We start from the raw sequence: 17,244 nt of genomic DNA on the forward strand, positions 1-17,244 counted from the left end.
TGGTTCCTTAGACTATTGACTGGCTCCTGCCATCATGTGGAAATTCCACCACAGGTTCAGGATCATTTGAGCCTGACATATGAATGCATTACGGTAACCGCACCAGCAGTACATGACCTTTGGTGTTTACGATTTTGTGCTTGTGCTGTAGACATACCAATCCCAGCCCAGGCATCTCCACGCGATGTGGAGGCTCTGAGGAGTCGCTCGGGCCCGGTGGCTGCCCGTGCACGGCAGGCTCATTCCCTAGCCCTGCGAAGCCTGCGTCGAGCTTGGTGGCAGCGTCTGGGAGAGGAGTCGAGCACTGACCCAGACCAAAGCAGCACAACATGGGACCCGGAGCGGGAACTGGAGCTTGCTGGCGTGTAACACGTTCATGTTTTTGTACATCTTGGCAGCACCCACAGCCATAACTAACAGATATCTTGCTCCTTTTGGAATTGGGCCATGCAGAGAAGACATCCTTGGCTGGCTGCCTATCAACCTATGTCCATAAGAGGATTCAGCCAAAGACTTATATGTTTTGCTCTCATATTTCTTTATTTTTGTGAACTCTATTGTTGCGGTGGGCTTGCCTGTATGGCAATCTGCTTCAGGAGGTAGATATATTGTTTGCAGTAGCGGTTTTAGAACGGACTACCACATACCATCCTGCGCAATATACTGGATGCTGCTTGAAATAGGAGTGGCATGAGAGGAGGGACTGGCAGAAACCAAGTGGCTGCCTCCTCTTTCGTGGTGGTATGGAGAGTAGTGATGTCCTCCGTGATATTGTAGGGTCACTGCTCCCACTATCAACTTCTTACTAAAAATTAACTTTGACAGTTATACATATCAGTTATGATTGCAGGTGATGTATTTTTTAATATGTAATTCTTATGTAAAGATGAATTTATGAAGGTATTGGCAACACCCACAATCATTACTCTGAGTAAACACCAGGCTGTGCAGAGAATCTTCTCTGGAAAGCCACCCCTCCTGTACTCCCAACATATAAGAGACATGGGGCTCCACCTTTACCACTTCAGGAAGATAACAGGTGTGAAGCTTAAAAGGTATGTATCATACAGTGCAAACACAACTCAGTCCCTAACACTTGGCAGTATGTTTAGGCATCAAGGGGTCTGACCTATCCTGTCTGTCTGACCATGTGGTTCCCAATTGCCTACGGGAGGTTGTAAAGGAAACATGCCTAACGACTGCAGCGCTGCTGAGATGGGGAGTTGGGAGGGATCCCTGTGGGAGCTGCCAAGACCTATAAAAATCAATATGTAAGAACTAAATCTTACATATTTGTATGGCCTAGCAGCAAAGTCATTCCTAATATACCTGTCAAACCCAGATTGGTTGTGGTAGGAGCAGGGCCCTTACTGGGCCACAGAGTAGAGCACTCCCACAAAAAAAGACATAGAACTTAGTGCTCATGAATACATGTGGTATGCTGAAAATGTTATTGAGAGGGACCTGATGCACACTTGCCCATGAGGTTACCATCATTCTCATAGGCTTCTGCTTGCCATACCTGACCGGAGTCCTGCCACTTGCGACTTCAGAAGGAGGCCATGCTGCCATGGGGGCTGTCGACTGAAGTTGCTTCGGCTAAAGCACTCCTAGCGGAGGTGATAAGACTTGTCATCCATGGGATGGCTTACTCCACAGTTGCTGCGGAAGCCAGGACTTTAGGCCACACACCACTTCCGGTGCGGTGTCTGGAGTTGTGGAATCCACCATTGGCGAAGTCGTGGCTACCACCTTAACCCCCACCCACCCAACCGGAGAGAGTGCTGGCCCTTGCTCACCGCCGTCTTCAGGGGGCTCTTGGTAGCTTGCTATCTTTGCCTTGAAGGGTGCGACCGCACGCAAGGTGACTCGCCGGTCAACCTGCAGAAGCGCCTGCTGACCGTGCCTCTATTGCCAGGCGGGGCCACCAAAGGGGTCGGGACTAAGTCTGCTGCTGTCGTCCAGGCTGCCTGCCGCCTGTGAGATGAATTGCCCGTGCAGATCTTTCAGGTGACCTGGTCCACAATACAGGACAGCACTTTACCACATGCTCAGCGTATGAGAATAATGCATGATAATCAATCTCGTATTTTAATTATCTTTGCTGGTCTCTAACCAAGAAGACTTCTCTGCACTGGCTGGTTCCAATCAGGGGAATATGCCATTAGATGCTAAGACCCGTGAAAATCTGTTTTAACGTATATATCTTGATTTGAAGCTTTCGTGACTGCAGGGATCCATACACTTTGGTTATTTCTGTAAAGTCACGTAGGTAGAACAAATAATAAATCACGACGTTTTGATCGCAGCACAAGCAACCATCTTCTTTCACCTGAAGACGGTTGCTTGTGTTGCGATCGAAACGTCGTGATCTATTTTTTATTATACCTACGTGACTTAACGTATAGTTACAAATCCTATTATTTACAAAGTGGCACTTTAATGCCTGTTTGTACTGAGCTAATTATGGGCCAGAGAAAAAATTTGGTATCTCCTGATTTGGTAAAACTTGTGGAATCAATGTCTGACCATTATGTTTACAATGGCGACATCACCTTTACAATGGTGACCTGGTGATCTGTAGTATATGCACACAGTATAGTACAGAATATATACATTTTAATAACCTGCTTCCCATGTTACAATCATGACTTCTAAAACCCTTCTGTTTATTTTCTTTCCCTCATGTTTTATTCAATACAATATATTTTGTCTCCCACAAACACAACTCAGGGATCTGGGAGATTTCTGGAAATGGAAGTGCGTGTGGTTGAGGGGAGGACTGGGGCTGATAGAAGCATATTGCAAGTTTATTTTGAAGGGGGTTGACTACCAACGTTTGGTTTTCCAGAAGTTGTGCCAAAAATCCAAAGCAAACAAGAGCCTAAGTATCTTGAAGATGATATCCAGCAAGCGCTGCATGTCTGTGATTGTAACAAATACAATGTGCAACGTGTTATTGCAGAGGGCTCCAACTTAGTTTTTGCAGCGTTTGCACCAAGGGATTCAACTAAGGAAGCTCACAACTCCCGTGATTGCTAGCTATGTTCTGAATAATATAACAGCGACAAATATGATTCCAGCTACTTAATCACGTGATTAATACATCACGTGCATTTGCACATACAAACAAGGACTCCAGTTATATCTTTGAAAGACTTTTAGTAAACGACTATTAAAATGTACAGCAAATAAAGGAAGGGCTCATACACACCTGCCAGTCTTATTTCACTGCACTCGTTGGCAGACGACTATTTTACCAGCCTTTAGGTTGAGTAGACCTAAGGGAAGCCCCTTTTGGTGCACATTGACCGAGATATATGGACAGAATCTTTACCAGAAGCACTGGGATTTTCACAGTAGTAACACGTTTCTCCCCACATACTGTATATGCTTTTTCACATATGAACTGTATACAGATTTGGCTACTAATCTGGCTTTCGTACAGAAATAAAATTTCCATTGTCTTTTGACACAACACATTAACTCTCTGGGTCTGTTAAGTAGTAAGTGGTGTGTTTAGAGCAGGGCTTCTGAAATCCCAGTCTTCACACAAAAACCTTGTTCGGGTTCTTATTTTGCAGTCACCAGGTGTATGGCACGTGTAACACATTAATTTATTTGGAGATAATTGTTAAATGTTGAAACATATAGTGGTGTGGTGTAAGGGCTGGAGCTTCAGAAGCCCTGTTTCAGTTGTGTTGTGAATGTTTTAGCGCTTTTCACTTGAAAATATCTTGTCTGAATCGGTGGTCAACGATTTAACAGAATTTTAACAAATATCTCTTCATACTTGGTGCCCACTTTATGTAGAACGAGGATTTAATTTATATTTATTTCCATGTTGCTGCCATGCTCGCTTGGAGGAGGGTTAATGGGCATAAGGTACTTCTACTAGAGTATAAGGTACACCGATGCATTCTATATTATTAAACCTTTTTGGCTAGAATCCTCAAAACAGGTTCATGCATTTATGATACCACAAAAAGTGAAATGGATGTGGCATGCCAAAATAACCTAAAATTCCTGGAACAGCTTTCCAGATTGCTCTGGTTACAATTATTTACTGTGTATAAGTAAAACATGTTTATGCAATAAAACTGGGTTCTAGATTTTAATCAGGGCAGAATGGATCTGAAGAATGTGCATCACTATATATTTAAAACAACGGCAGATGTCAAAATGTAATGAAAAATGTATTTATTTGTATTTTGCAGTATCGCACCCATAAACTGAATTGTTAATCCCGTCCACTCAGCAAAAAGTATATACAGTACAGGCATATAGCAGGAAAAAATAACTTTGGTATATTTATATTGTATATAAAGTGTGCTGTAATATATACCTTACAAGATAATAAAGAATTTGTTCACACATTGGTGGATTCATTTTTAGAAATCACAATACAGTTTTTGAAGTGCTACACATTACCTCTAAAGGGAAGGCACTGTGATAATGTATTCATTTTAGAGTGAATTCTTGATAACTAACAAGATTTGGACTCATTATTGTGAATACTTTTGGAAAATTATATCCGTTTCACCTTTACATCATTTTAACCATGCTTAATACATTTTATATATTAGTTTTATCATGTGGCACAGTGGTTTTTGTTCTGATTATTTTTGTTTCATTGCCCTACTTTTCTCTTGTCATATTGGTGACCCAGGTCACTCATGTCAAATCAGACTCCTGGTCTCTTGAGTTTTCACCAAAATAAACTTGCATATTATAACCACAACCCCATCTGTTTTATCTCGAAATACCATTCAAGACAAGTGTGTTTTCAATAAACCCTCAAATTGTCACATCTATGTTTTTTTTCCATTGACAATTACTCTATCAATGAATAAAGACTACTTCGTAACATTTGCTTGAGTGAATTCGTGCGTTAACATTACCAATCTGCCAGATATCTACTTTGCACCGGTATTATGCCAAAATGTTATACACTTGCAAATGTTCAAAAATAGTTGAAAATAATAACACTGCACAGACTACATCGTGGTTAGTAACACTTGAATACTTCTTAAAGCTGTTAACAGAAATACAAAAACAATGGCAAGAAAACAATACAGTTTTCACGTAGTAAGCACACACCCTTGTATTAAAATGTTCAATTGTTGAGCATATCTTCCCAGTTAATACATGGCTTCAATTTCCACATTCACTTTCGTTTAAGTACAATTGAAATGTACATGTTTTGGGCTGAACCTGTATAGTATTTGTGACCAGCAACAACAAGCTAATGCGTATTCCATTTTCCATAAAATGCTTTGCAAACGTATTCCTAAGGTGCTTGTTTTTCAACTTTTGTTTTGCTATAAGCAATGCACACCTCTTGTTGTCTTTGCAGCCTGCAATACTATTTCTGTTGCGATGTGTTTTCTCGTCATGGTTGACTTTTAGGCAAGTGCTAATGCGATTGCCACGGTGTAAATGTACAAGTCCTCTTCCTATACGGGGCTCCTAGGGGCATATGACAGCAGCAAATAGTGCTGAGTGTACCGTACTGATGAGTCGTAATGAAGAAGAAACCAGTCAACAGTTTTGCCTTTGTTTCGCTAGTGCCTGTTGTGGGGATGCCCACATTTTGAGTAAGTTTGAAAGGCCACATTATTTTGAGCTGGTGGTTTGAATAAGGCTGAGAGCTTTTGTATGTGCAATGCCCACCTTTGTTGTGAAATCTATTAATTTCCTCGGATATTACCATATGCTCTGGATTATTAAATGTTAAGGAAAGTAATAAGTAACAACTTGGCTCTAAAATACAGTGAAAAGGTATCATAATCTGAGGAATATGGTAATATCAAATTCTCTATAAACCATAGTTTCAGATGTCTTGTCACAAATTAATTCTTGCCAAATTATTTACTAATAACGTATATGTTTTAAAATATTCAAATAAAATATCTTCCGTTCAACTACAGTACTGTAGAACTCTCAATTATATTTTTATAGCATCAATCTTATCAACATTTCAATAAAACATTCATATTTACATGTTGCAAGCCGCTTGCACTTTGAGCTTTTAGTGTCATGTACCATGCCCAAAACGTTAATATTTTGCTATGCATTTTACATATATCTTTTTAATATACTGTACTGTACACACGTATATACAATATTTGATCATTCAAACTAAGGTTTTATAAAATAAAACCCAAAACGAAACAAACTTATACAAACAGAAGCAAGGATAATGTCATTTCAGCAGCTGTTCCAGGCCTCACAAAATGCCCCTTCCAAAAAGTGACACATTCCACAACTTATGCAGATATTGTGACAAGTCTCTCAATATAATCTTGCACTGCGTCGGTATGCCCTATCATATACATGCCCTTTGGTTTACCAACAGCCAGGCAAATCAAACATAAAACCCTCATGCATTCAGTTTGCTTTACAGTATAAAATTCCCTTTTGTATCACATTAACCCTATTTCCTCCACATGCCTAGTTTGAGACATCGTTTGTTTTCATTTGATTTGCATCAGCTAAAGTCGGTCATGGATATGCACGTGTTTTTAATGCTTGCATAATTGGAAGTTGGAGAGCCAACCCATCCCATTGCACTTCATTTGCAAATTCCATTTCGATTGTGTATTTTTTTACATTTCACTGGAAGATGACGTAGCAGATGAAGATTTGAGATGGTTGAAATGTATTAATGTAAAAGCAACATGTGTTGGTCTTCCCTTGTATGTTGACAAACTCCACAATCGTTAAATGTGTATGGATACTTTTCCAGTCCTTGTTTTATTATAGTGAATCTTTCCCAAGGTTAGTGTGATAAATCTGGGTAGTTCCATGAAAAATTAGATCTCATTTTCTATTTACCCCCTTGTAAAAAAGAGATAAGGAAATGGCTCCAAATACTGTCAACCTATATTGAGAAAAAGTGATTCCCTTTGTATCATTAAATTACAGCCATTGTTTTGAAAAGTTTTATGTATAATATATACGTTTGGAAATGTCATATCATTGAAATAATACTGTAATAAAAACTATTTGAAAAATATAGCCCAATTGTTTTACATCAAATGGAACCCAGTTACATTTACAGTGTTTTTCAATGCCTCAGCACTGAGGAAATGTCTCATAAAATATTAAAAATGATGTCTTGCTGTGAGTAGAAAAGAAATTTGATGAAAACAAATATTGTGTATGTATATATGGTAATGCTGGCCACCCACCCCCTTGTGCACCTTAGTGGCCTTCATAGGTGTTTGTTGACAGCACTTGCCCCAAAAGTCTGTTAACATCTGTGGGGGATATTTATCTTTGTATATAGGGGTGTGTGTGGAGACAAATGCACATGTATTTATGTTTACAAAATAATAAATCTTGCTCATGTATGTGTTAACATGTTAGAAATGTTCATGATTGTCCATGCACTGTCAAGAAAGTGCTGTACACGTGCTAAATTTACAAATGCAAAACTAAACTGCGTTCTTCACTCTGTGCATAAAGTCGACTTGGTTAATCTGCATGGCCTTGGGAGCATGTTGACGTTTAAAGCTCGTTAAAACTTATAGAGTGCCTGAGTAATAGTCGAAAAACAGGGCCAACAAATCCGTGCGCATTTAAGCTGATGATGCACTCAGTCGACTGCGTAAGATAACTTTTCTGTTTACACGCGCGCGCCCACGTGTGTGTTCGTGGCCGCGTACGTGCACACCCATCACTTTAACCCAAGACTTCCGGCTGTGTTCTCTTTCCCCTGCGTCCCCCATGCCCCTCAGCGGGAAGGGCTGCCCATGAGACACTGCGTTTCGCCCTTGTCCTCAAAGCTGTCCGAGCTCTCAGCGGGAGAGGATTCGTCGGTGGGCGGCGGCTGACTGTCGCGCTCCCTCTCCCGCTCCGTCTCCGCGATCTCCATCTGGCTGAAGCGCTCTGCCACGCACTGCGCCGTCAGACGAGCCTCTGGGTCATGGTCCCAGCACTCAGTGATCATCTCGCTCAGGAAGCCCATTCCCTGCAACAGACACGTGACGGCAGCACACATTAAAGTGTGTTGTCTTCATACTGAGGCTTCCGTCTTTCGGAACAAGTGAAAGGCCTCATAGTCCTGTGATGTAACAATACACCTAGTTCCTACTGCACACTACGCTTCATCTTCGCAATGGATACCCTCTCGGGCATGTTCCATACTTGGCTGCCACTCTGTCGTTAGTCTTGACCATTAGCCAGCATCCCTTCAAGTCACACTGTTGGCAATGCTTTACTCTCTTTTTTGTGCCGAGTTGATCTTCACCAATATTTTATCTCTCAACTTCCTGAATGTGACTTAGGCACTTTGTTACAGTGCCACCCTGCTGGATTCTCCAACTAATGTATATGTCATTATAAAGATTTTCTGACTGTGCTACTCTTCTTTGCTGTGACATGAACATTTTGCCACGGCACCAGCCTATTATATATATGGTATCGTCAGCCTTGATGAATCCACTGCAGGATGAAGGCCTACCCAAAGTGTCACCAAGCTCACGGTCCTGCAAGACAACGATTCGCATAGTACCCACACACAACCTGATTTCATTGTTGCATTTCCGCGGTGGATTTCCTTTCAAGGGCGTGTTCCGTACTTTGGCAATCGCTCCGTCATTTGTCTCAATCATTGGACAGCATCCCTTCTGGCGACATGTACCAAGTAAACTTCTTAACAGTCGAGGTCCCATATTGTAGCTGCTCACCCCGAGCTATAAATGCCCTGATGGTGCATTGCCTTTGTGCTGTTCGCCTTTTGGCGTTCTCTGGTCGAACACTGTTTGAAACTAGGATCAAAAGAAAGCTGTCTCTGGTGTGGCCCAATCAGTTTCAAAGACAATGCGTATATTATCAGAGCATGTTTTTTGTTTGCACGTTCACCACGAGTATGTGTGGTTAATGCAGACAGGGTTCCTTGAATAAGGATTCTGTTTGGTGTTTTAGCATCTTGACAACTGTTTTATTGCCAGAAAGGGTAAAACTTATTATATCTCCAACTTGGCTATTTTATCTACCTCATGTCCCTCTTTTTGTTTCTCAGTGTACAGTAATTCCCACCGTGGACCTCTGCCAAGCTTTGTGCTCTTTTCAGATTTTTTTTCCCATTTTCTATGACATTTTGTAGAAACAAGTAGGGTTACTGACAGCAATAGTGATGTTTTTTTCATTTATATACACCAACTGCCATTGCAGTCAGTCCTTTAATATTTATTGAAATGTTTATATATATAATTTCAATATATATCATTACTTTATATATCTTGGTAATTAACAATAAAAATGTAATTGCACAGACTGAATCACTGATCAACACAGGAACGCCATAGCTGCGCACTTGGGTAAACCATTAGCTTACAAAGCCATGCTTGTGTACCCAAGAAAGCCTCATTGAGCCTCAAGATCCCATCAAGTGTTTGTGCTCGGGCCGATGTTGCTATGTGTAACCCCAATTGAATAATTTGACGATGCTCATGTAGGACAGGAGAAAAACATACACACTCCACTCACTCGCACGCTGCAGAACAGGGGGACAAACCTAAAACACTCCACACATTGCGCAAAGGTTCTGAACAGAACTCGGGCCCTTCTCACTGTGTTAACCCTGCACCGCCCTGCACGCTCAGATTTATTCTACATACACATTGGCTGCAGTGTTGTTAGGCGGTGGTCACCTGGTGCAGAAGCCAGCTGCCCGGGATGTCTGGGCGACCTCTCTCCCGCAGCACCATGTCCTTCATGCTCTCCACGCACGGGTGCTCATGCACCTTGGTGCCAAACGGCGGCTCGTAGTCCTTGACATCTGCACCACAGCCATGCAGCGGGACATAGCCTCCGTTAGGCCCGTTTGTTCCCAGGCATAAAAACCAGCTCACATTGCCTTGGTCGTTGAAAGAATCAGAATGTTTATTGAGACTGGAGGAATCCAATGAGCCATGAAGCTCTTTTTCACAGGACATCTGCACCACAGCCATGCAGCGGGACATAGCCTCCGTTAGGCCCGTTTGTTCCCAGGCATAAAAACCAGCTCACATTGCCTTGGTCGTTGAAAGAATCAGAATGTTAATTGAGACTGGAGGAATCCAATGAGCCATGAAGCTCTTTTTCACAGGACATCTGCACCACAGCCATGCTGCGGGACATAGCCTCTGTTAGGTTCGTTTGTTCCCAGGAATACGCCAGCTCACATTGCCTTGGTCGTTGAATCAGAATCATTCAGAATCTTTATTTAGACGAGTAATCTGATGAGCTATGAAGCTCTTTTTCACAGATGTCCAGTTGGGGCATGTCAGATAGTTACAACAACAATACAAAAAACGATAGGAGTGCAAAGTATAGGAAAAGTAGTAAAGTCACAATGAATATATAAATAGAAATTATGAAAGTATGTAAGTGCAAATTCCTGGCGATTTTTCAACAATAGACCCTCAATAAATGACAGCACACATTCCCTCAATAAAACTGCAGATTAAAATGTAGCTATCGATACATGGGTAAGGCTTACCGTACTTGTAAACATTGTACTGTAACTTGCATGCATCATATGTATAGGTCATCCATTGATTCAAAGTTAAGAAGCACACGGCGGGACATAGCCTCCGTTAGGTATTTAGTTTGTTGTCCTTCCCCCGCACCTCCGATTCGCACGGTTGACTACGTACGGTGCGAAAGAAGTTCAACATACATCCATACATACTGTACCAAACTGTCTCTGCTCAAACCAGCATGGGATTTATCTAATATCTACTGATGGCCTGGCGATGGTTATTTTTTACGATATACCCTTGTTTAGCCTGATAGACGTAGGCCTCTTTTTAAGGAGGGTCCTGCCAAATCTTCACAGTAGGGGGATGATTTAGTATTTGTGTGATCAAAATTTAGTAATTTGCAGGGATGTTTGGCCAATGTTAGTTACATTGTATGTTTTTTTATATGGGAGGAAAGCAAAAAACCTGGAGGAATCGCTAAGCAAACAGGAGGAGAACATACAAACTCCACACATAAAAGCGCCAAAGGCAGGAATCAAATACACGTCCTTATAACTGTGAGGCACACGAGTTACCACTGAGCCACCCTGCCGCTCAAATATAGTGGTGGAAAGTCAACATTCCTAAGGCAGGGACCAATATATCCATAGCACAACCACTACTGACCTCTCCCAAAGTGATACTCATCAATCCTACAGGGATGATGATCGGAGTTAACCTGCATCCACAGTTGAACTTTCAACCTGCAGAATGTAAATGTATCACCCTGTTCACAGCACCACCTGGTGACCCTATATGTACATTACATGTCACTGATGTCACTACACACTCACAGGAATTCACATGCACAACAACAGCCGACATTTGCCACTAAGTGCCAAAGACGTCACCACAGCACTTGTTCCAGGCTAGGTGCACTGTGAAGCCACGCGAAGTGTCAAACGCTCACTGACATGAGGTCGCGAGACTGACCCAGATGTTATGGGTTAACTGAGATGACTGACAGATGTACCGCCTGCGCACACACCCACACACTCAACGTGCTCGTGCCAACCTGTTAAGACGTCACAGCGAGATGCCATTTCCCATAGCACGAGCGCCATAGCGTACACGTCCACCTGCTTGAAGGACTCCAGGTCCTCGAGATTGATGCGCGACTCCAGGACCTCAGGAGCCATGTAGCGGGCCGTGCCAACCTGCAGAGCAGTCACCCGCAGTATTGCTTACATGGCAAGCTAAACCGTCGCAGCAGAGTCCATATTACTGAGAGCCTCGCACTGTGTCCATTGCCAGTCCATGCATAAATCGGTGAGCTCTCATGTCATCATGGACAAGAAGCTGAGGGAGCCGTCTCTGATGCGGTCTTTAAACAACAGACTGACATAGGATGCTCTGACAACTTAAATCATCTTATAGTGTGTTCACCAAATTATTGAAACATTTTTTTTACCTCATACAAAGTTCTGTGTATTCAATGGTATCTCCGTCTCTCATTATACTTCTCCCCTTCCTCAACGTGTGTGATGATGACGACCACCGGTCTCTGATGGGTTCTTCACGCAGTAGACGAATAGATCTATGTTGATATAATATACTGACAAACCAGACCCTGATGGTTCTTTAGACAATAATGAGTGTCCAATGGGAACTTTATGAAAAAAGATAGGCAGATCAGTTAAAAATGGTCTTTGATCAACAAACTAAAAGACTGACACACCATTTTCAGCAATATTATCTTTTAAACATTAGCATAGTTCCATCCATATTTCCATCTGGTAGTCAATTTTTTTGTCTTTATGGCTGTCAGTGTCCATCTGTCTATCAATCATCCATCTGATTATATTATCCATCTGTGTGTCTCACTCGTGGGGAGCGGCAGTGTAGTGGTTAGCGCACTATTCTACGCACCTGTGTTCTATTCCCATTAACAGCCAACATCGGCAACGAATATCTTAACTGATCCTGAAATGAGTACCTGGTGCTGATTTGTTAACATCAGCACTGAGCAGAAAAAGGCGGCAGGGCGCAGTGCTGGCCACCCACCCCCTTACGTGCTGTGCCAGCCTTAAATAGGTGTTCGCTAAGAGGCACTTGCCCCAACAGTGCGTTAAAGGCTAGACGGGGGATCTGTGCCTCCGTCTTTGCGACTCTCACCTGCCCGCTGTTGGCCAGCTCGTCGGAGCTGAGGGACGGGTCGAGCCTCAGCGAGAGCCCGAAGTCGCACAGGCAGCACGTGCCGTCCGCCTTCACCAGGATGTTGGAGCTCTTGATGTCGCGATGCGCGATGGGCATCTTGGGCCGGCCACAGGGCGTGCGGTCGCTGTGCAGGTGCGCGACGCCGCGGGCGAGCGACGCGCCCAGCAGCATGAGCTCGCGCCAGCTCAGCACCTTGCGCAGAATCAGGTCCTGCAGGTTTCCCCGCGGGTGGTACGCTGTGATGAGCCAGTACTCCTTCACCATGCCGCCGCCACCGCCTGCCATGCCTGTCGCGCCACATCGAGTTGGTCAGCAATCATAGCGGACGGGTGGCTTCCGGAGGGTTCATGAATCATTGATGTTAGGGCACTGGTCTTAACGCCATTACCGTCATCATCGATATCAAGCTCAATGCAGGGGCCACGCATAGCATCAGCAAAAATGTTGGCTTCGACATATTTTTTGATGTTCATCTGTCACAAGATTTGACATCCCAGAGGACATTTGAAAATTATGCGTGCTCAGTTTCCCATGAAGGCCCCGTGATCAGTTGCAGAAACAGCTTAAGGTTTTCCCTTAGTTTGCGACGTAAATCAGCAAGATCTAATGGGAAATTTCACTTTACTAATGTTACACAACTCGCAACCGGAATGCAAATGTAGATTTAAACCATGCTTTATTAAACTGAGTAGTAAGTTAATCCTCTCAGCCCGGTCACATGACTACACATAAAACCTTCTCTAGTTTGGCTTTTCGCTTAATTTAGCTAAGCCCAGATACCAGGTGTAGTAGGTTTGGTGGATCGTGCAGAAATTGCATTCTTACATTAACTCTTACAATTACTGCATGACCTTGGCAGGGTTTAGTGATGATGATGAGCAGAGCAATCAGTGTCCGCATCACGGAAAGAGAAGTTCGACTAATTTGCAGTCCACGACCACGTACGCAGAAACATTATTTTTAAACACACAGCCGAAAAGAACAAATATGCTGGGGATACACAGCTAGGCCTTGTGTTCTCAGTTGTCCAACATGCATTTTAAGCTTAATTATTGAGAAAAAAGGACTAAAATTCCAATAAGGTGCTCCGCCATGGCTTCCTAGCAATGTCACTACGTTGACGCGTTAAAAGGTGTGACGTCGCTTGAACGTCACCAAAGCGCGACCAAAGAGGCTCCAAAGTCATGTCGCACAGTCTGGAACACAAACGCAGGGATGGATCCCTCTCGAGCCGTGTGCTCGATTGGCGAGATTAAACATCACCACTCACCGGCGTGCAGCCCGTCGTGCTCCGGCTCGGTGGTCAGCCTCTCCTCGGCCGTCAGGAAGTGCAGGATGCTCTCGTGCTTGAGGTTGGCGTCGGAGAAGATCTCCTTCTCGCAGCGCCACGACGCAAACTCGGCCGCGCGGAAGATCTTCACGGCCACCGTCTCAAAGTGGTCCGAAGCCGCACTCTGCCGCAACTTGGCGCGTCGCACGCGAGCAAAGCGCCCCTTGCCCACCTCGGCGTCCAGCTCGATGGGCAGCAGCTCCGTGTTGTGGTTGATGTTGTTGGCGCATGTCGAGCTGACGTCGGACTGGTCGTCGCGCAGCGCGCACCGCTCGCTGCTCTCGCCGCCGGCGCCACCCGCCGCCCTCCGGCCGCCGGAGGCCGTCGCTCTTCCGCCCGCCGTCCTTCCCGAGGACGGTGCGGAGAGGCCCCTGCCGAGCGGCGGTTTGATGCCTTCCTTGGAGGGCAGGGCAGCAGCGCCGTGGGGGCCCCGGCGCTTGTGCCGCTCGCACAGCGTGTAGAAGGTGAGCATGACCAGCGCGATCAGGGCGAGCGCGGGCAGCAGAGCCAGCAGGATGATGAGGTACAGCTTTTGCCCATCGTCGTCGTCTGCACAGCGGTTCAACGTATTGTGATTGGCACGAGTTGGATACAATGGGAAACAACTCAATTTTGGCTTGCGAAATTCCAATGCAGTGCATTCTGAATAATTAAAATGCGACGCAATTTGGGAGTGGAATATGGCTGCAATCCAGTGCTCTCATCAAAATATTTAAATTCGAGTAAAGTGACAAATTGCTGCAATTCTAACATAATGTGTTAATGCGTACACATTTATAAGCATATGGATATTGAAAAATACTTATCGGGGCCTGATTTCCATTAACGACCAGTAACAACAGAAAAGTAATAATTAACGCACTGCATTTTGCAATCTCCTGCAGTGTATTCATATTCTTGGATCTTTCGGTAAAGTCACATAGAAGGGAAATAATAAAATATTTAAAATAAAACAATACAATTTTCACAACGTTTCGGTCACAACGCAAGCAGCCGTCCTCAGGTGAAGAACAGAGCTGTCAGAAAGACAGCGTCCTAATGAACACTGCTAAGCTTGGCAGCGTATTTTAAGACAATGCACACCCCCAATTGCCGCAGAGCGGTGGCCGTGCTTACTGTCGGTGCTGGAATTGTTCTTGAAGGGCGGCTGTTGGGAAGGAAGGTGGCTTCTGATCGGCAGGTAGTGGTTGCACTCCTCGGCCTTGCACACGCACGCCCCGGTGAAGTTGGAGCCAGGCGGCACGGTCTGCTTGACGCAGCTGGTGTTGTTGGCGGTGCTCTTGTTCAACCCTGGGAGCTTGGCGACCAACTCTTCCAGGGAGAGGCACTGCGTGCTCACGTTTATCGAGTTGCCGTCGTCGTTCCTGTGCCGACAAGAATAACACTGGTCAACAACAACAACAACAACAAATTTGGCCTGGACTTTTGCAGCTGTTTTAGACTAATTTCAGGGTGCTGATTGCAAATCTTATCTCAGATTTGCTCTATCACATCTCATTTTTATGCTATCGGCATACCCCATTTTCATTGATTTTACCCGAAATTAACTCTGTCACTTATGATTGCGAGTCAGTGACTGCTTTAGTGTTAAAATATGGTGCTTTATTTTTAGGGTGTCTTTATAATATAATTTTATGTAGATATCCACATTTATTTAATATTTTTCTTCTGCAGTTTTATTGAAAATTCAATATTGGATATCTGATGTGATAGACAAAAACTGATGCCAGATTTGGAATCAGCACCCCTAAATTACCTTAAAACCGTTCGAATACCTTATGCCAGAAAAAGTGTGTTGACCAGTATAATAGTTCACGACCGGGAGGGGAGGGGGGCAGTTATGGGGCGGGGGGATGCCTCGCCAAGAGACTTAAAGGCTCGGCAAGGCTTCCTATTTCGATTGATCAGGAAAGCATTTGTACTCAGCCAGTTTGCGACGCAACCATCCCAAGGATGCTGCCACGGAGGGGGGGAGGGGGGTAATGGTTAGCACAATGGACTTGCAATCCAGAGGTTGCCAGCTCGAACTCAAAACACTTTTTTACGACAGTGCATGCAATTAACCAACTTATGAGTTTACTCCAAATACCTTTGTGACACAGAAGCACGACAATTTTAACTCAATCAGGCTCAATATTAAATCGTCCTTGATTACTTGGGTTTCCATCACAGCAGACGTTCCCCAACTCAGAACGGACTACTTACGAGTGCAATCAAGACGCACAAGTCTACAAAGCCCCATAGGAGTACAGCTGCTGGGAAAGGGTGTTTACCAGAAAGCAGCGCAGTAGGAGTCGCTGCATGTGGAGCTACGGTCGCAGCCGCTGGTGCACAGATCACTCTTAGGGTCGCACGTGGCCGTGGTGATGGCGAACGGGCCGCTCATGTCATCGCATAACTTGCAGAGGACGGAGTTCTGCGTGCCTTGCAGCGGTAAGATGTCAGTGAACCTCGGGAAGCTGGAGACCAGCGGCAGGAAGACTCCAACTACAGCGGGAGGAATCCAAAAGATGCAGACATACATACACACACAGATACAGGTGGGCAAGCATTTAATTGAACTTTGATCTTATCTTGCAGTTGGCGCTGGGGCGTGGGGGACTAGTTGAAAATATGGCGTTGGCTCAGTGCACCGAAATGACATTGCTGAGATCCTGAGTTTGTATTAAGGTTTCAAGTCACATGCTTTTACACCGTGTTCCCAACTACATAAAACAAACCTTGCCATAACCTTAGACTAACTAACACACTAACTCCAAGTATAAGCAAAACTGTGATACGGATGTGACCACTTAGCTTTCTCAAACATAAGTTACCGTACGAAAAGCAAAACCGAACTATTTATTTCTATGTAATTCCGTCTCAGTCAAGGAATCCTCCAAACATGTGAAGCATTTTTCACAGAATTGATTCACACAAATTCTGATAATGTCCAATGCAGCGGACACAGAGCCTCAAATCAGCTGCCAACTGCGTTTCTGCCGTCAGCAGTCACGTGTTCCACCACTAGGTGGCCACACTGAATTGCTGACGGCCAACGGAGAAGGACTGCATGTGGCAGATGTTTGAAGCGTATGGCACCTTGGCTGAAAACGCCAACACATCGTAGCACAGTTGTACCACAGTGGACGTGATGCACGAGGGTTAAAAATTACACACCCATCAATTAGCCGTCCATCGCATGCATTAATGTTCACGAAGGTTAAATAAAACCAAATAGACAGTTGAATTTACAAAAGGCTTTCT

At 44.2% G+C, this 17,244-nt stretch overlaps 2 protein-coding genes across 3 annotated transcripts in view; one reads left to right on the forward strand and one right to left on the reverse strand.

Annotated features, from left to right (window-relative positions):
* Positions 1 to 4,928, forward strand: part of LOC144724545 (IQ calmodulin-binding motif-containing protein 1-like) — an 18,771-nt gene extending 13,843 nt beyond the window's left edge. The window contains exon 13 of the mRNA XM_078603784.1: positions 152 to 4,928. Within this exon, the coding sequence (XP_078459910.1) occupies positions 152 to 369 (218 nt within the window). The 3' untranslated portion in view covers positions 370 to 4,928. The remainder of the gene's footprint in view (positions 1 to 151) is intronic.
* The window catches only part of TGFBR2 (transforming growth factor beta receptor 2), a 23,829-nt gene continuing 10,770 nt past the window's right edge, over positions 4,186 to 17,244 (reverse strand). For both annotated transcript variants that reach the window (XM_078603783.1, XM_078603782.1), the window contains 7 exons: positions 16,272 to 16,485; positions 15,115 to 15,362; positions 13,939 to 14,547; positions 12,627 to 12,955; positions 11,527 to 11,668; positions 9,660 to 9,787; positions 4,186 to 7,975 (listed from right to left, as the gene is read on the reverse strand). In XM_078603783.1, coding sequence (XP_078459909.1) covers positions 7,739 to 7,975; positions 9,660 to 9,787; positions 11,527 to 11,668; positions 12,627 to 12,955; positions 13,939 to 14,547; positions 15,115 to 15,362; positions 16,272 to 16,485 — 1,907 coding nt within the window. In that variant the 3' untranslated portion in view covers positions 4,186 to 7,738. The remainder of the gene's footprint in view (positions 7,976 to 9,659; positions 9,788 to 11,526; positions 11,669 to 12,626; positions 12,956 to 13,938; positions 14,548 to 15,114; positions 15,363 to 16,271; positions 16,486 to 17,244) is intronic.

This window comes from Lampetra planeri, chromosome 21, assembly GCF_965212315.1.
Source record: "Lampetra planeri chromosome 21, kcLamPlan1.2.h2, whole genome shotgun sequence".
Taxonomy (NCBI): domain Eukaryota; kingdom Metazoa; phylum Chordata; class Hyperoartia; order Petromyzontiformes; family Petromyzontidae; genus Lampetra; species Lampetra planeri.